Source organism: Rhynchophorus ferrugineus, unplaced genomic scaffold, assembly GCF_030347505.1.
Source record: "Rhynchophorus ferrugineus isolate W39M unplaced genomic scaffold, kcgeb_rfMv2 rfM2, whole genome shotgun sequence".
Lineage (NCBI taxonomy): Eukaryota > Metazoa > Arthropoda > Insecta > Coleoptera > Curculionidae > Rhynchophorus > Rhynchophorus ferrugineus.
In genome coordinates, this window is record NW_027472581.1 from 64,997,561 (window position 1) to 65,018,599 (window position 21,039).

At 33.1% G+C, this 21,039-nt stretch overlaps 1 protein-coding gene across 1 annotated transcript in view; it reads left to right on the top strand.

The window, feature by feature from the left end:
* Positions 1–463: 463 nt before the first annotated feature.
* Positions 464–21,039, top strand: part of LOC143191215 (protein SERAC1) — a 76,606-nt gene continuing 56,030 nt past the window's right edge. Inside the window, exon 1 of the mRNA XM_076396084.1 lies at positions 464–795. Coding sequence (XP_076252199.1) covers positions 784–795 — 12 coding nt within the window. The 5' untranslated portion in view covers positions 464–783. The remainder of the gene's footprint in view (positions 796–21,039) is intronic.

Genomic DNA, 21,039 nt, shown 5'->3' on the forward strand with positions numbered 1-21,039 from the left:
CCGTATTCTCCAAATCTGCCCGCCGCGACTATTTCCTGTTCTCAGATCTCAAAAGAATGCTCGCTGGGAAGAAATTTCATCAAATGAACAGGTGATCGCCGAAACTGAGGCCTATTTTGAAGCCGTAATGCCGAAGGACAAATCGTAATACAAAAATGCTATAGAAAAGAATGGATTGGATGGTCGCTGTAATCAGTGTATCACCCTTGAAGGGAATTATGTTGAATAAAAAAAAATAATTTTGCCAAAAAAATGTATTTTACTCTAAGTCTCAGAAAATGTATTAATTATTACATTTTAAATAGAAATTAGATTTTATTTCACATGTGTTTATTGAATACTCTAGAGTTAAATGTATTTTAATATATTATAATCCTATAGTTTTATATTACAGGAAAATGTGTCACTATCTATATATTCTTAATAACCACATAGAATTAAATTTTACCGACATAAAACCGATGCGTCAGCCGCCCGCGATTACAACAAATTGTCGCACAGGTCGCAGTATCCTTCCAATCGGTCTGTAGTGAAGATCAAATCGCGCAGCTCGTTTCATAGCGGAATCGTCGTTCCCGAAAAATCACAGTAGTTGTGAAATTTCCACGAGAGTATTACGGCGGCCTTGGACGTAGTCCCTCTTTTGTTTCGAATATACACAGACGCAGTCAAGTTGGAAAGGTACACAATACGAATCGCGGTTAGCTGTGGACGGGTGATGGATTTGTAGGGTTAGAATAGTGTGGATTTCAGTATTGCGGCGAAATTTTGGAGGAATTAAAAATGCAATTACAGGTGGGTATTTAAACTGTGCCTTTCGATGTCTTATGATTAATTCGTCGCAGAATTAATGTATTTTATCGGGAATTTATGTCGTATTATATTGTCATTTGAGCAGGAGTGCAGTGTTTTGGATGTCATTTCTATTATTTTGTTTTCCTGAATAAACAGGCACAATGTAATTGTCTAGAAACGACAGACGATGATTCAGGGTTATTTTTTGCTATTATCTAATAAATGTATTTGTATATATTTTTCATTTATTCGTACTCAAAATTCGTAACAGAAAGTAGAAGAATGGAAGTTTTCTGAATCGATATCAACATACAATAAATATATTTTAAAGATGCCGAGCATACACATGATGCAACTACCGGCTTAAAGTAGAACTGGATAGATTCTGTAATATGTGTATTTTCAAATTAATCAGAGATATAAATAGTCCAGTAGGTATTTCTGGATTTTTAGTTTATATTCTTGCAATTTGTCTTTATCTACAAGGAACGATTAAAATGTACATATTTAGCCAGCTTGTTCATAACAATAATACAATTTAATCAATACCGAATAGCTATAACTGAAAATATGTCAATGTATATTATACGTTTTCGGAGTATTAGGAGTATTAGAATTTTAAATAATAATATATATGGTTTTTTGTTTCCCAATTCCACCAAATAATTTATTACTATGTATATATCAACAAGGTTACACAATTTAATTTATATTTTCAAGTTCAGTATTTTCAAGGAAAAGAAAATTGAACAATGCGATTAGAATATGAATGTTACTTTTAAAGCTAAATTAATTTTATCTGTTCTGATTTATAGAACAAAATATGAACGTTGCCCTTTAGTTAATAGAAGCTCTTTTGTTTATTAAAAAAAATTCAAAAAGATGAACTAAATAAAATAACAATAAAACAAAAATATGTATACGTATGTTGGTTTATTTGATATTATTACAATAACTTAAATCAAGGTATAAATCTTAGAGTTTATCTATAAACAATGCTGTTATTCTATTAAATGCACCTCACTGTAATACACTACACAAGATCAAGAGTTTTGAATATTTTGAGTCTGTGTCATGTTATGATCAAGAGTAGCAATACTTCGATATTGGTTTCGATAAAGTAGTCTCTACTAATGTTACGATTCTCTTGATTTCCTGATTTCTTGATCTTGAAATCTGAAGGTCACGGTGTAAATAATCCGTTCTATAGTATTTGGGTGCACTTAAAAAAAATAATCAATGGTTGCGCTTAACAAAATAATCAATTTTGTGCCTGTGTCCGGTTGTGGTGTTATCCAAGGGTTGTTTTACTTCGATCTTGACATGATAATGGAGTCTCTCCTCATGTCTCCTTGCGATTCTTGAGCCTTGTAGTATCTGGATCTACACAATACTTCTCAGGACTTTGTTCTGGAATATAGTTATGATAATAAATCTACAAGTGTAGTTTAATAAAACACTAATATCCATACACATTGATTAAGGCAACAAACAAAGCCTGTTAACAGGTCAATTGAAAAGTCCCGGGCCTACAACACACATGTAAAACACATTTTTTGGCAAAATTATTTTTTTTATTCAACATAATTCCCTTCAAGGGTGATACACTGATTATAGCGACCCTCCAACTTTTCAATACCATTTTTGTAGTACGATTTATCATTTGCTTCGAAATAGTCAGTTTCGGCAATCACCCCTTCATTTGACGAAAATGTCGTCCCAGCGAGCATTCTTTTAAAATCTGAGAACAGGAAATAGTCGCTGACGGCCAGATCTGGAGAATACGGTGGATGAGGAAGCAATTCGAAGTTCAATTCATGGATTTTTGCCATGTTTTCACTGACTTGTGCCATGGTGCACTATCTTGATGAAGCAGCACTTTCTTTTTCTTCAAATGCGGCCGTTTTTCGGCGATTTCGCCCTTCAAACGGTCCAATAAGGCTATGTAATAGTCGCTGTTGACGGTCCTTCCTTTTTCGAGATGATCAAAATTATTCCATGCGCATCCCAAAATACAGACGCCATAACTTTACCAGCCGACTGTTTCGTCTTCCCACGTTTTGGAGTGGGTTCATCGTGTACAGTCCACTCGGATGAATGTCGATTGGACTTCGTAGTGATATGATGGAGCGATGTTTCATCCATTGTCACATATCGACGCAAAAATTCTGATTTATTACGCTTGATCATCTTCAAACACTGCTCCGAATCATCAACTCGTCGTTGTTTTTGGTCAAAAGTGAGCTCGTGCGGCACCCACTTTGCACACAGTTTTGTCATACCCAAATGTTCGTGAATGATATGATGTACACGTTCAGTTGATATCTTTAGACCGTCTGCTATTTCATTCAGTTTCAGTTTACGGTCATTCAAAATCATTTTGTGGATTTTTAAAATGTTTTCGTCGGTAACAACAACCCCTTGGGTAAACGTAATGGACACGTTTTCCGTCTTCGGTGCTCATTTCACCACGTCTAAACTTAGTATTACTTGCAATCTTTGATGGGTTATTTTCCTGGGGCAGTGTCCGGAAATTCGGCATCAAGCCAAGTTTTTGTTTCAACTGTATTTTTTCCCTTTAAAAAGCAATATTGTATCAACACGCAAAATTCCTTTTTATCAATTTTTTTCACAATAACACAAGTTACTACACTCAGAATGTTATAATTCACAAACTAATGATCCGACAGCTGTCAAATTTATACACGCATCTTTTGAGGGTTAGGCCTAGCTAAAAACATATGGATTTAATTCTAGTAGCGCCATCTATGTGTCAGGGCGGGGACTTTTCAATCGATCTGTTAAGCTTGTATTGGTTTTGATTTTTTGTTCATCCTGCTCCGATTGCGACAAGTTACATATAAAAAGCAGGACCTACACTAATATTATTGCGTTATTTTCATGGATTTTGAAATAATCACAATGGAGATCAGATGGTTATTAATTTGAAATAATATTATATTGAATTTAATATTATATTATGATATCGAATATTCGATAAATAAAATATATCGTTCATAAAACAATGTTTATTGATTTTATATGTAATCTTCATATAACCAACATTCAAAATGTTAAAGTTATTGTTTATAATCGATCTTGATTATTATCATAAGTAAGCATTTATTGGGAACAAGATAATTTCGATTTTTCCTAATATATGACTTTAATCCTTAACTGGGATCGTCAATATAACTACGTCAGGTGCTTGAGTACCGGCGTGAAAAGTTAATCCAAATAAAGTGATGTAAGGAAATATTTAAAAAACAAGGTTTCTTATTAATAATATTGTACATTTTCTTCTTATTTAACATAGCGCTAACCATTTAATTTAAAAAAAAATCAGTGAGAGACAAATTTAGGGGCTCTTATTTCTATAGAGACTTATATAACAAAACGAACGAACCTAATTTGAGATTAAATAAAGATAAAAATATGACAATTTAAATCAAGTCAGTCACATAAACACTAAAAATGTATCACAAAATTCTAACATTTGGTACATATGAACCTTCTTGCTTGCTTGACTTTGAGTCCAATCTGCTCTTCTTTTTGTCTAATATGATGTTTCCAGTTTAATCTACCATCGAGGTATATTCCGAGGTATTTGGCTGATTCTATTTGAGGAATCGGGAATCCGTCAAGTGATATAATTATGTTTTGTAATTTCGACACAGCGTAAAATTAACATGCACTGATTTAGAACTATTAAGCAGTATTTTCCAGTCTCTAGTCCACTTGTAGATTTTGTTGATTGCTACTTATACTTTTTCTACAGCCTTAGACAGAGATACATCTTTTGCCGTAATAACTGTGTCGTCAGCAAATGTTCCAAGTACTGTTTCTTTTGTTGTTGGGATATCAGCAGTATAGAGTAGATATAGGAGTGGTCCCAAGACACTACTCTGTGGAACTCCAGCCGAAATAGCACTTGGTTGATTGTCGAGTAGTAATTTCGAAATCTAAACTGGAAATCTGGTTTTAAAATAAAAAAAATCTAAAACCATTTATGGAGGTTTAATACGTTTTAACATCAACTTTTCAAATAATTTTAATATCTCAAGTAGCAGCGAACTAGGCTTGTACGATCCATCTTGTTCGGCCGGTTTGTGAAGTTTTTTAATCATAAATTTTCGAGCAACCGTAAAACGTAAAACCTGAAACTCTCAGTCTCTTTATACCCAGGTGAAATATCATCAATTCCAGGAGCCTTTTTAGGCTTGGGGCTTTTGAAGTCAATTTCTGTGGTAACTTCCATTGGAGAAATAATTTTTTACAGCTACATCAGGCGATAAACGGGATTTATATTTATTTTTATCGCTAATGCACTTCACAAGTATACAATACACATAGTTTGATTCTTTTTAGTCTGCGTCCTAGTTCAGTGTTGTTTAATACTTACAGCACTTGTGTTGGTGTTTACATTATAGTGAAGTCCTCTTGTCTTGTGAATCTCTTAATTTCCTCAGCAATAACATATGGAGATTACGCAAGGGTGTCGGAAATGAAAGTGTCAAGTTATAATGAATGTTTGAGTTTTGAGGCATTGAGTTTGGACTCCAATACCAGTTAAAGGCTAAAGTTGCATATGTGTATTAATAAGTATTCAATGAGGCTATACTAATATGTCCATAGAACATTCTCAACGAAAATAGTGTGATTTTGTGGTGATTATTGCTCAAATTAACCTCATTGGTTAGCGCTCTTTGGTTCTGGAAATGTTGATGTTAAGGCCAACAGTTGAAAAAGTCGATGAAATTGTTAAACAATCGATGTAGATGGGTATATTTATTCTCGTGACAGCTGTGGTACTAAACATCGAGCGTAAAATAATTGATGATTATGAATGGTTACGGGTGATGAAAAGTGGATCATGTGATAATAATAATAAGATTGTAGACGAAGTTCGAACAATCTTTACAAACTGTGGCAAAGCGCGGACTAATCTCAAGGAAACTGATCGAGGAAAACCATTAACTGTGTTTTGTGAAAAACTTGAGGTAAGGAAATTGACGCTGATCAACACGAAATATGCTATTATGATAGCTCTAAATGACAGGAGTCTTTAGTTCACTAACTCAGAAAAAATTAGAGAAATTGGCTAGGTATTTTAGACGTATCCACAGTACAATCTTTTCCGGTTTCTTCAAAATTTTCTTAAACAAAAAACTGTCAAGTCATCAAAACATTTGACGTCAACATAATATTACCTCATCAAGTTTGACTTTTGGTTTACAAAGTTTGCCGGTTAATAACTTCTAATTATTATTACTATTGCTTTGAAGAATTTTACCAACCTTTGACAAGATGGTCGACCAATATCTAGCCATCTAGCCAAATCGAATTTTGTAGGATAATCATCATCATCATCACCATTAATCCATAGGTGGCGCTTGGAGGGAGTGTTTACTTCTCAAATACTACGCAGCTGTTTGTGCCCCAGGACTTCCACAGTAGGCGGTTGGCCGCGGCTGTTGTTAGCCTCCTCGGACAATGTTGGTCTCCTATGTTTCAGATTTTTATTCAAGATCGGTATTATATGTTGAAAAGTAGTGGATAGGCGATATCTCTTTGGTGAACACCAGCTCAGGCCTCAAATTGACTTAAGACGCTTGAACAATTTTCAGGGATTTCAATTGTTCAACCTCCAAAGCTGCTCAAAGCGAAAATCAATAAAAACGACAATCACACGCATTTCACGCCTAATAGTCCCTACATCAAACAGCACAGCGCGAAAATCTTATCTATAGAATCTTAATTGACTCTAAATCCTGCTCTTCTTGCGTGTCCTCTCGATAGTTTTTACACAGGTTACTGTCGTCTTTTTTAATATAGGTCTAATTATCATTTACTTCCAGGCTAACGATATTTGTTGCTATCGTCAAATTTATGTGAGCAGCACTTGAAGCCGTTGAAACAACGTTTCCCCACCGGCCTTGATCATTTCTGTCGTGACTTGGCCTAACCACGCTTTAATGATTTTATTGTCGTTCACAATTCGTACATTGTTGCTTCATAAGTAGGAAATAAAGTTTCTGGAATGTTAATTGCTGATGAAGCTGCTAAACCGGTTACGATTATAGAGCTCCCTCTATCGCTCGAGATGCTTATCAACTTTACAAACGTTTTATCTGCTTTTTGGAATGTTATTGTGATAGATTATTCCTGCCTCTCAAGTGTTGTCTAGTGTATGATGTGTACTGGCTCTTGGATTGGACAGGACATTGGATATACAACGTGGGGCAAAAGTCCCGATATCATTTTGATTGCCTATAACTTTGCTCACAGAAAATATAAGTAAATTTGGTTTTAATAAAAAGTGTATTTGGTTTTACATTTTTTTTTTTCGTTATGATTGAAAATTATATCGGCTAAATAGTGAACGCGATTCGTTAAAGTTCGTTCTTAAGACATTTTTCATGATCTGCAACGTCTGAGTCTGAATTTTTGCAATTTCGTAACGAATATTGTATTTAAGATATTGAGTCGTTTGGGGCTTATTAACATAAACTTTTGATTTTAAAAAACCACATAAGAAAAAGTTTGCTGCTGTTAAATCCGATGATCCGGCTGGCCATGCCACTTCATGAAATTAGTCTTCATGGAAAACAATAATTGAATTGTTGAACGAAATGTGTGTGCTGTGGTCCTATTTTGCTTATACCACATGTCCTCTAGTCTTTGCTCTTCCATTTCAGGCACAAGAAAATTTCGAATCATGTCTTGTATACCGTTGAGCAGTGTTCACCAAAACCGACGTGGCCACTGAGAAGAAAATGGGCTTCATCGCTCATTATCAATTTAGAGGAAAAGCCTTAGGATTGCATTACTGTACTCAACTCGTTGATCAACATCTTTCTGTAGCAATTGAATTTCGTACGGGAACATTTTCAAATCAGTTTTCAAAATTAAATTTAAATTTAAACCGCGTGCAGAAATGTGTAACTGGGAACCACGAATTGATGTTTCTGGAGACTCTGCGACACTATCGCGCAACCAAAGCCACATTTTCAGTGTTACGAGACGTCCATTGTTTTCCAGAACGAGGCCTGTCTACTGTCGTGCTGTACTGTCGAAAATTCGCATGTAAATTATAAATTGTAGTTTTGTGAGGCACTGGACGATTAGGATATTTTTGACGCAATTTCCGCTGAGTGGCAATAATGGAACAATTATTTTCAATAAATATTGTCACTAGTTCTGCTCGTTCTTGTGGTGTATATTTATGTATAATAGAATTTGGACGTGTACACAACACAATGGTTAAAGCGAAACTGTGCTAAATGTCACATAACACATTTACACACAATTATTATTATTATTAAAAACTGACTTACTAAGTAATGGAATTGTATTAATCATTATTACAAGATGCTTGATGAACTGAAACAAGCCTTTATATTGAAAAAGTATCTTGTTGACGGTAATATATATCCTGATGATAAAATGATAGTAATCTTTATTTGACATTAATGACTTGATTAATAGTAATCTTGACGCAAAACTGACTGTCATCTTGTTGCTAAGTTCAAGTGCACTTCATACACGCCTACAACCCTCTTGCTCAACTACCCTCCCTTATATATTCAGATACATACAAATATAGCAATATTCAATTGGTATATTAAATTATAAAATGGGAAATGGTTTTAATCACAAAAACTATTCATTTACTTAAAAAAACTGTTTTATTTTAGAGACTTGTTGAACAGCAATACAAAGAGACACTGAGGATTTTTATCTATTAGAAAACAGACCAACCCGTCCTACTCCTTCATCATTCAAGTAGTTTTAAAACAGATGACTGCGATAGTCAGGGATGTACATGGTTGTTATTCCGTCTTGTAATACCTTCGTCTGCCAGTTTGCCTTTTAAGATCTTTGATGTAGAACTGTTTCTACCCAAATTTCCATGGTGTCCCTCTATGGAATGGTTGTCCAAGTTTTGGTGATTCCAGATTCCAATAGCGTACGACTAAGAAACTGAAGCTACTACAGTCCGGTTTTGGTGGCCGTCCGCCTTAAACTGCAAGCTTCTGTCCAAATTCCAGTAAGCTATGGCAATTCACAGCAACTTCAGTGTGCAACTATGATGAATCATCTGCTGGGAATCTACATATACGTGTTTTTCAAATCTTGAGTGTTTCTTACTTGGAATAGTTTATAACTAAGGGTCTTTGATCACCTTCAATCCACCTTTTGTGACCTTACAGCTTCAGTTGAGATATTTTTGCCCGAACTCCACTTAACTACATCAAGGAATGCTTTCACTTACCGCGGAATGATTGCCAATCCAATGTCAATCTATCTTCTTTTCTTGATAATTAATTTGATTCTGGCTAATTACATGAATTCGAAAGGGAACAGCCTTATGATCTCCCCGGATTCCGACTGCGCCAGTTATGAAATGGAAAAGGGTTTCAATCACAAGAAGTCTTACTTGTAAAAGACTATTTTATTTTACGAAAAGAAGATGTGATTTGTTGAACGGCGATACCAAGCGACACTGAGAGTACTTATCTAGTAGACATCTAACCAACCCATCTCACTCGTGCACAATTTAAATAGTTCTAAAACAGATGACCGCGATAGTCAGAGCCATATTACATAACATATATTCTTAAATGTAACATTTCTTTTGTAGATCATTGCACTGACATCCTCTGTATGAATTTTTTGAAAAGAGAATTATCTCTACTCAATCATCGCTCCTTACTCTGTAAATTAGAACTTCGCCATCACTTTACTTAAGATATTCATCAACAGTAAGGGAAAACTCGCCTTTAAAGGGGAAACAATTTTTACGTAGCAGCTCTGTTACGAAGTTGCTGTCGATCTGTTTTTCTGGGTATCAGCGTCAAAAGGTAGTATTAATACACTAATTTTAATTAATAATATTGTTAAAAATCAATTGTGACTTGTCAATGCAGAAGAGGTACGAGCAAGATACTACCTTCATTATCACACACAATAATGCTAGTGGTATATGTAAACTGACTACTTTTGCCGCAAGCCTTTAAATATTTATTAAAATAATGTTTAAATATAAGTTCATAATATCTAAAATGAAATCTTAATGATTATTACATTGAAACTGAAAACATATGGCGGCAATTGTGATGGAAAGGTCATGGCAGATAAAAGTTTAGAGCAAACATTTGAATTAAACGTCTGGTATATGGATGCGTCACTGAAAAGTTTACTATACATCATAGAAGAATATTTGCGTCAGCGGTTATTCCGTCAATTATGTCAATATTGTATCTATATAAAAAATTATAAAGTTCAATTATAATTTCTAAACTTTATAACGCAAAATTGTTTATTTGCAAAAAAGAATATTAGAAGAGGAATATATCTATATATCTATCTATATATTCCAATATTTCCCTTTTATGCTTTTTCGTTATATTGTTTAATACATTGTTATTTTCAAGTGTTCCATTTTTTTCATAGTTTTCATAGATTCGTTTAGAATATGTTATTTAATTATACTCCTAATTTCTGGAATATTATTCCAAACGTCTTGCTGGTTGTCTACAATGAATTTTTGTGCTTCGTAATTTAATTGTTTGACTGTCTTAAAGGAATTGACATATATGATACTATTTGTGTGGCAACATTAGAATTATGTTATTACCATGGTTACATACTCAGCAGCGCCTAAGAATGCATCACCTGTAGATATCCTGGCAGAAACTGTATAAGAAAGGAAAAGAGTGATTGAAAATCGTTGAAAGGAATAAGAATAAAAATTAAATTAAAACAAATAACGTTAATTAAATTACTAACAACGAATAAATGAATAAACGTAAGTCTATAATATATTGTGAATATAATATATGTTATTTGAAGATCTGGTTCTCTGGACTTTTCATTAATTTGTTTAATTTAAAAAAGGGTCCAGTTGAGGACCATCAACGGCGAGCTTGCATCAAACCACCACCATCATCATCATGATATGATAATAATATTGATGAATCATCATGAGTGATTATTATGTGTTATGTATTACAGCTAATACGATTGAGTCAATTACTAAAAGAAAAACTATCATTATATAAATAGAAAGGCGATGAAGTCTCGCGTTTTGATAATCCCGCTCGTCATATTCACCAAATATGGTTTTTTTTATTTTAATCGACGATCTGCATTTTACATTATATATAGATAACAAGAACTTGGTTATTCTGTTGGCGACATGAAAAAAATAGTATGGATAGTGCTTTGAATTATATACCTACTTTATCCAATAACAAATTCTCGATTTTTAATTTGAAATAAACAAGGTAGACTTCTTTGTGTTCCCAATATTACACCTGCATAATATATAAAATATATATTGAATTTCCAGCAATTTGTTACTCATTATATGTAATCATTTCATAAATACAAAAGATAAAGCATATTTGTCAAAATGTCTTTAATAGCATTATATAGATAATAAATAATAGTAAGAATAATAGTTATGACTTTTCACTAATGGTACACATTAGCTGATAACGCGTTAGTAATTTTAATAAATACGATATAATAATAGAAAAATAAGAAACATATTAAGCATTATAACGTAGAATACGTGTATTAATAAATCTGCTATTTTAAGAAATTAAACACTAATTAAGCATACTCAAAGTAATGTTATATATATAAAGAGTGAAAGTTTTCAAAGAAATTAATTAAAAAAGTAAATAATAAGCCCTGTTTCAAGCAAATGTGTAGGTTATCATTTGTATTGTGAGTCTTAGCAATATCAAATGTTGTTAGGCCCCATCTGACGTTTCCAATTGGCCAACTTGTTTGTTTGGCCTTTATAACCATAATCTTCTTTAGGAGGTTTTGTTATTTGAGCACAACTTATGTTGTTTATAGTTTAAAAATTTTGTCCTAGTGAAAAAATGGAGTTAACTGGTGAACATTTTTGTTCGATTATTTTTTACAACTTTCGACTTAAATTATCAAGGCAGAAGCGCATCGATAAACTTATTTTTGACATTTGGCCATTGTGAAACGCTGGTATAATTAAATCAATCGTAACTGCATTTCGTTCAGGTACGAAAGTCGCAAAGATCATCCAAAATCAGTTGTTGTACCAGATCAGTGTTGACGCTGGATGCGGCATGATATTTCAAGATCAACATGTGCCTTTGGGCATTAATATATCAAGCATCAATAGGGTATTTCATTTGAAGCTCGCATAATTTGATAAAAGTTCAAAAATATGCTCACCATTTGGCGATGCAAAGAGATGGTTAAGAAATACAATCGTGGTGTATTAAAAGTTTGTTTACCAGAAGTGCTTCGTGAAATACGAAAAAAGTGGCAACAAAAGATCATTCTTCATCACAATATATGACAATGCAAGCTATCACACATCGGCTAAAATAATCATCTATTTTACTGACCAAATGGTCGAAATGATGGATCATCCTCTATACATCCTTGATTTGGCATAAAATAACTTTTTTTATTTTCGCGTGTCAAAAATAAATTACGTGATGAATGGTTTTCGACACCTGACGAAACTGTTGATGTATTTAACTATGTTTTGAATGTACCTCAGTCAGAGTGAAAAAGGTGTTAAGATTGGTTCAAACGCATTCAGAAGTCTATTGATCATCATAGAGAATACTTCGAAATACAATATAGCCATTTTCGTTAATAAATTGGTATGTGTTCGTTATTGGGCTCAAAATATAAATAGTAACCCTCGTAGAAAAACTGAACCGTCTATTACAAAAAGCATAATATTGGAAAGTTACAGAATATGAAGCAAATCAAGACTACACTGGATCATTTCATACATTTACAAACCTTCATGCCCAAATCTGGAGAAAATATTTATAGAATCAAGAGTAGTCATAAATTTGAAACATGGATCATGAAAATGAATAGAACTCCAACCACGTTGTCTAATATAGGTCATTTAATAAAAATAATACAAATAAATAAGCTGTTCATTATAAAATATACAAAGTTAAAAGAAGTAGTTTTGAGTACTATAATCTTGTCGGTCAACATGGACTATTATTATATATCGAAAAGAACTGATGGGCACATACTGATGAGCTTGCTTATTTCTTATATTTGTGCGATCCTTCTCTTGACTTCCTCAGCCGATGTCTACATTGCGGCAAATAGAAGCTCGTGCAAGGAAAAAAAAATCATTTGTTGTTATTTTTTTTATTTTATCGATTACACTTCCTTAGGTTGTGTTTTTGCATTGTTAGTATACAATTGCATACACAGTACCCGACAGTTCCGGCAAAGTTTGGAAAAAATATTTATAGTAAATACACCCCGAGCTTCTTTTTTGACTCCACAACAATTATCTCAGATGAGAAATGAGCATTTAGGAAAATTACCAAGGCACAAATATTACTAAATCGATAGTGTTTGCTTCAATACAGTTAAAAAAAATTCAGTACTCCAAGATCCCTTAATTGTTGAGTATTTAGATTATATTAATAGTCATGTGGATACTTTTCTAAAATTATAGATTTTTATAACGTAACTCCACCCACTCTTTCAACCTTCTTGCTAACCTCCGTTATATATTTATATATTAAGGCTGAAGACAGCCAAGTTCATTGTGTTTTTATCGTTCACTGATCTGAAAGCTATGATTTGCGTATTATCGCTATTAAAATCTCCTGTTTTGTTTGTTAGAACACGTTTGTTATTTCTTATCTTCGTAGCTAGTATCTATATTTTTTCCAATTTATTTTCGACTATTATTGTTTAGTTAATGTCGTCTTTGGTGAGTGTTGAAATATCTTATGAGTGTTCAAACCAAACAATAGTAACATGCAATGGAACTCTAGACAATTATATTCATATATGACGAAGTTCGAGGTTCGAGTTCCAAGCACTTTCATGAAGAAAAATAACAAACAAACAGTTTTTATTACGAATTGGACAACACGATGGCTTAAGAGGAAAAAGCTCTATAGAAAATGTTTCTATTCATAATGGAAGCTGGTGAAGTACCTCTTTAATTTTGACTGACTTACTGCCTACCACCTGACTTAATTTTTCTACGAGATTAAGGTTAAATTTAAAATGTAGGCGATATTTTATAGAAAGGATTCGTATCAATAAGATCGAGAGTTATTTTACTTCAGAACTCTTGTATTCTGAAGTTATAATAATGACTGATAAACAGTAAATTCAAAAATTCAGTACGTTATACGAATGCAATTTTGCATCAAATGGTAAAACTTTAAAAACTTGAGCTGGGTCTCACAGGTTTTAAACAACGACAGACAAAAAAGGACATGTTCTAGAAAATATGGGGTATATGATTGGTCAATCCTCCGTCGCCGCAGCCCGTGTTCGCCCCGGCAATCTAAAGTTTATGCTAACCTGTATCACTTGTTGAACAAGCACACAAATTATTAGATCCGCGAGCTACAAGTGTACTGTTTTCATATGACACAGGTCAGCATAAACCTTTGACTGCCGGGGCGAACACGGGGTGCGGGCGACGGAGGATTGACCAATCAGATCTAATATTCCGATGTGCAGTGAACCAAAATTCCCGCAACGGACGTAGAGCAAAGCGAACGGCTGGATTTTATACTTTACGCATAATCAACGTCTTGCCATTTCGATAGGAATTTACGTTTTTTGCCTATTATTATGAAGCTTTAAGGACATAAGCGGAGTTCGGATAAAAATATAGCTGCTGAATCCGTAAAGTCACAAAATGTGGATTGAAGATGACTAAAGACATTTAGTCATAAACTATTCCAATTAGGAAATATTCAAGCTCTGCACCACAGTTTAGGGTGTACACCTAGTCTATTGGAATTTGGACAGAAGCTTGCAGTTTAAAGTGAACGGCCAATAAAAATGGATTGCAGTATTTCGTATAAATATATATATATATATATATATATATATATATATATATATATATATATACTATATATATATATATATATATATATATATATATATATATAGTATATAAATATATATAATATATATATATATATATATATATATATAGTATATAAATATATATAATATATATATATATATATATATATATATATATATATATATATATATATATATATATATATAGTATATAAATATATATATTGTTCAGTTTTTCTTTTAACGATCATCAAAAATTAAAAAATAAGCAGTTTCAAAAATTATGTATTTACAATATATACAAAATACTCTGTTCAATGGATTGTAAAGCTGCTGAAGAAAAGTCCCATTAAGCTAAATTTTAAATCTATATCTGTTTGATTATCTGCAAATCAAGGAATTGTAATAAACATATCAATAACAGTATAATCATTTAAGAATTATACCTTCATTATCATTTTCAAGCAATTTGTATATACATAGATCCCACCCATATTAAAATAGCGACTTATTTCTGACAGTTATTTTATTACAGTTCGACAAAACAAAATCTTTAAAATAATATTTTGATTTTATTTGTCAACCTTAACCTAAAACCATTAATATCAATTTACCGTCATATTTATATTATTTACGAAGAGACATTTTAAAAGTACAATTTTTAAAGCTAAAAGTTAACTATTATTTACTAAATTAAAAGTAAAAATCTTGTTAAGAACATTTTAATTTATAAACGATACCACGTTACTGTTGTGATCACGTGATAGTTAACACCAAATATCAATTTCAAATAAATGTTAATGTAATGCACATACTCTCTTTAAACCAGTCACCATTAATTTAAATTTTCATCGTGGATATTAACAAATATTCATTAATATATTGGCTTTAATATCTATTTAAGATTCACAAAAAATCGTTAAAAATATCCTATAACATATTTTTATTATTCTACCTTTCAGAGCTAAACGTAAAAAACATGTTTTTGTTCTATTCGATAAATCTAATTAACTAACGTTTTAAAAAAACACGCTTTCAAGAAATGCATGTTGATTGCAGCGTATTTTACACCAGCCAGTATTGTTATCTAAGCCAACACTGTTTCATTGTACGGTAACACACGTTCATTTAAATATCTACTTTGTTGTTGCGGTATTTGGGATTAAAAAATTTACGGTTTATTTATTTATTTTTTAACAGGACGTGTGATTTAATATAATTTTGCTCATCCTGTTTTGATTAAAATTGAACTTTTCATTGTACTCTGAATTACTATAGTATTAATCTACAACTGTGTAGCAAAACCTTTAATATATTATCAGTGCATTGTTATAAAAGTAATGATCGTATTGATATTTTTAAAATTAAACATTAAACGAAATGTTAGTATAATGAAATATATTATCTCATAAAACTTTATACTGTAAATTATAATTTTTAATCTTATTCCTCTCGATAGCGTACTAAGCACAGTAGTTCGTTTCGCTATAAAAATCCGGGTTCGAATTTAGAGAAAAAAATATTTAATTATACTCACTAGACCACTGGGAAAAAATTCTGCTAGTTAACAGGGAATGTGTAATTGTAAACTGCAAGGACAGGCAGTGCTGTAACAGAAACTAAAATTACTTCCTAACAAAAGTATAATCTCTAGTATAGTTACCACTTGTTGAGGCCACTTGTTGAACGTTGAATGTGACACTAGCGGTTTTTATCTATTAGAAAGCAATCCAAACCCCTATTTCAATGTCTATTTTTAGGCATCTTACTCGTTACACCATTCAATCTTAACAAGTCCGTAGCTAGTGCCTTAAGAGTCGCGCGAACATCTTCCTCCTAAAGAAGCGACCATAGGGATAGTATGTGGTCCCGTCTGAACAGTTTATAGTGCTGATAAAATTATTTATTGAGTATTGCCTGTATCTTCGTCCGCTTGTTTGTTTAGAAATTGTATTGTTTCTATACAAATTTCAACGTTATGTTTTCGTGAATCCAAAGTCCAATAATTTACGGATGAGAAACTGAAATACTGCAATGCATTTTTGGTGGCCGTTCACTTTAAACTGCAAGCTTCTGTCCAAATTCCAATAGACTAGATGTACACCCTAAACTGTGGTGCAGATCTTGAATATCTCCTAATTGGAATAGCTTATGACTAAATGTCTTTAGTCATCTTCAATCCACATTTTGTGACTTTACGAATTCAGCTGCTATATGTTTGTCAGAACTCCGCTTATGTCCTTAAAGCTTCTTTCATAATAACAGCTCTTGAAGAGTCGTGTTAGCTTTTAACGTTAGAAAAAGTAGCTACGCGTAAATTGTCGGCAAAAAAACGTAAATTCCTATCGAATACGCTGATTATGCGTAAGATGACCAAACAAAGATGATGAGATCATCGCAAAGGCCAGACTTACTGGAAATTGTAAACGTTTAAAATCGAATGGTAAATCCGTTGGAATCATCGGTATACGCGGGATCAAGACATCCTCTCCTCTGTATTTTCCCTTTATGATCGTTGCCTCATTGACGTTATTCATCATCTTTTTTACAGCCAGCCATTGCACAGTCGATGTTGATTAATGTTACGCAGCATGATGATAACTGATCTTACATTTAACTTCAAATTGTGAGGTGGTAATTCAGGCAATTCCAGTGAACTTAAAAACTCCGTGGGATAGTTGACTACCTCGTACTGGTTCATAAGGCTGTGGACTGATTTGAAGGAAACCAACTGTCCCGGAAGAAAATTCTGAATGGTTGCATTGAGATCCTCGACAATCTTGAATCCTCGACTTATTTCCTCCTGATCATTTTCTAAATGGATTGCCAAATGGACTACTACATCAACATTTTGTCCTCTTACCTTCACAACTACCGATCGCCCATTGTCCGCAATTGATCGCTGACGATACAATGGGTATCCATCAATTCCCGTTATGGTTTCGGCAATCAGGTCTCTTGGGTATCGCTTGGAACACTTGCCGTCAACCATAGAGTGTGAATTGTAGTTGAAAAAACTCCGTAAATGATCTGGTGGTGGGACCAATTGTGGCAATTTTACTTTGTAGTAGTAGATTCACCACTGTATTTTGACGCCTTGCAGTATTTACAAATGATTGTCATTTCCCCAATTGTTACAGATTTGCCGGCACAAAAATCTATTGCCGCATCATAGTGGAATGCAGCTCGTTCCAGGATCACAGGAGCACTACGAAATCGCTCAATTTCATTATGTCGTGCTCGCTGTTGTTGTGTTTGATGTGCGAACTCATTGCATTCTAAGCCCATCTACTTCATTGTCACTTTCTAAAGAACGCCATTATGACATAACAATACGACTATTTTCTTGATCTGTCTCTCTCTGCTCATCAGTGCGTTTAGTATCACAAAGTTGAAATGTCAGTATCACAAATGATCACCGAAGTTCTCACGCACGTAGATTGTCGGATTCGATCCTCGGCATCAAAGAAAAAACAAAATTGTTGTTTTTATTTAATTTCAAGCATTTTCATATTTATTCACCTTTTAAACCTTCCCTGGACTCCACAAATAATTCAAGACCAAAATTATCCAAATCGGTCCAGCCGTTCTCGAGTTTTAGCGAGACTAACGAACAACGATTCATTTTCACATATATAGATACATTTACATACACAAGTACTACCAACTGATAACTTTGAAATTGGTGCCGAACCCAAACAAGTTATATTAATTTAGATTCGTTTTGTTGGTAATTAATTTTTTTGTATATGTCAAGTGTATGGTTAGTGCTTAAAAAACACACTGAATGGCTTTTACACTGATCGACTTATAGAGCCTCCTCGTTTTTCGAAGTCGGTTAAACATTTGTATTTGTAACAGTTAATTTGATGTGAAATGTCTTGATGGATATAAAAGATCAGTAACCCTAAATTGAATTTTATTACGCCCCTGTAGTTGCTATGGAGCCGCCGTGATCTATTTCAAATGACCTCTATATTTACAATATTTTTACTGAAATTTGTTGTGTTGTTATGCTCATACAGAGACAATTTCGCTATTTTACTACTATATTACTATAACTATTTTAACGCTGGTGAGCATTCTCGCGTTTCAAAATACGTTGAACCGTTATGAAATTGGCAAAAGAATTTGAAATAATAGTATTGTTGAGACTAGCTACTGCACAGAGAAGAGATCCAATAATACGAACTTTGAAAAACATTAAAACAATGTAACAAGCAGTGGAAACCCATCCTTCGTATCCCTCTTCGTTCAGTACTACGTCATTCTCGAGATTATTAAATCAATCGATATTCAACTTCTGACTACTTTTTATGGGACTACTTAATATAAATACAAATTTTATATAGATAAACTGCGAATTATTGAACCTTCTTCCGAAACTATAACGTACGAAATTGAAAGGATTCCTCGTTCCATGCTGAAAAGATACATCTAGGGTGAAAAGGCACTATCTAACTCATGATTTTTTGCAACTGTTATATGCGTTGACCGAGTTATGTTTAAATATGGGGGATAGATAAGATTATATGAACACTACGTTGAATTTGCCGTGTAAACACTTATACGCTATATAAGTTCGTGTGGTTTGTTTCGCTTCAATATTCTGATGTCCTTCGTATTTTGTAGTAGCTGTATTGCTTCCATGTTACTGTCATTTAGCAACTTTATTTCATGTTTGAAATCTTGGATTAGTTCGTATATTCATTTGATTTCGAGATCATCATGTAGCTCTTCGTTGGTTACGTAGCGATAAGCATTGATAATTAATCATAGTCAAACCTTTTTTTTGCCTGCGTTGGATTTCTAATCGGTTTGATGCTTTAGCGCAACACCATATGTGGATCTCATAGGTCTAAATTGGCTTTATGATTGGCTGATAAACCAATCTTTTTGATTTTAGGTCAGGTTGAGAGTAGCTTCCGACTAACCAGTACAGTTGATTGACTCCGAGTTTAATCTGCTCTGCTTTTTATCTAACATGATGTTTCCAGTTTAAACTACCATCGAGATATATTGCGAGGTATTTGGCTGATTCTGCTTGTGGAATCGGCCATTCGTCAAATGATGTAATTAGGTTTCTGTCACTTCACCGCAAAGCAAAATTAACATGGGCTAATTTGGAGCTATTAAGCTGTATTTTCCAGTCTCTATTCTATTTGTAAATCTTAGTGACTGCTAGTTGTACTTTTTCTACAGCCTTAAGCAGATAACTGTAACTGATAATGCTATGACAACTGTGTCATCAGCAAATGTTCCAAATACTGTTTCTTTTATTGTTTGGGTTGCTATCTCAGCAGTGTAGGGCAGATACAGAATTGCCTCAAGACACTACTTTGTTGAGAATGCCCTTCCATGCGAAAAAATATTATTGCAGCAGTCGACAGTAATTCCGAAACAATTTGCTCATTTCGTGGATTAATACCAAATGACCCAGTCAATTTTTGTGAGATGTCTAGGAATATAGCAAAGTAGTATTTCTAGAAATAATTTAATACGTTTTAACAACAGTTTCTCAAATAATTTTATCGCAGGTAGCAGCGAAATATTATCAGAATATCACTAAACCCCAACATAATTGAACTTTTGTGGACAGTTTTAGAGCAGAAAATTAGGAGTGTATCATTATCACTGAAGCAACTGGTCAATGTTTTGGTACAAGAATGGGACAACATCCGTTGGAAACTATTTATAAACCATTCCGCGGAAAATTGCAGCAGTTTAAGAGTCCGTTGGTTTCTCAATACCTTATTAATAAATAACTATTGTGTATATGTCAGTTGTTCATATTATTTTGTCTATTTTCTATATGTATAAAAGCTTGTATTTGATATTCGTTTAAAAACAGGTCATTTTTTTTCAAATATACCATATATCTTTAATAGAATGAGTTGAATGTTTGACCATATGTTGAAATGTTGGCTATTTTTTAATATGTCACTGAGTTTGGACTTGTAAACATCTTATATTTGCAACGTCTCTTTAAATGGAAGCTTGGAATAAATAGTAAACGTATAGATTCAACTTTCAGTCATATTTTTTCTCCAGAAAATGTTTGACTCCGGTTAATTGAAAAAAAGTCTATAATAATCAATCTTATAATCAATCAATCTCAGTTCTGATAAGTGTTAGAATAAAAACACACATTTTATTTGGTTGAAAAAATATTTAAAGAGAAAAAGGTGTGTAATGTAAAAAAACCATGTAATGTTACGACGTTATATATGCCATGATTCAAACGATACCGTAGAATACAAATAAGGTATTCTAATATAAACTAAAACTCCCCTTCAGCAGATTTCCCATCTCCATCAAATGCTTATTTTACAAGATGTTAATTCGGTTCATACTCCTCTC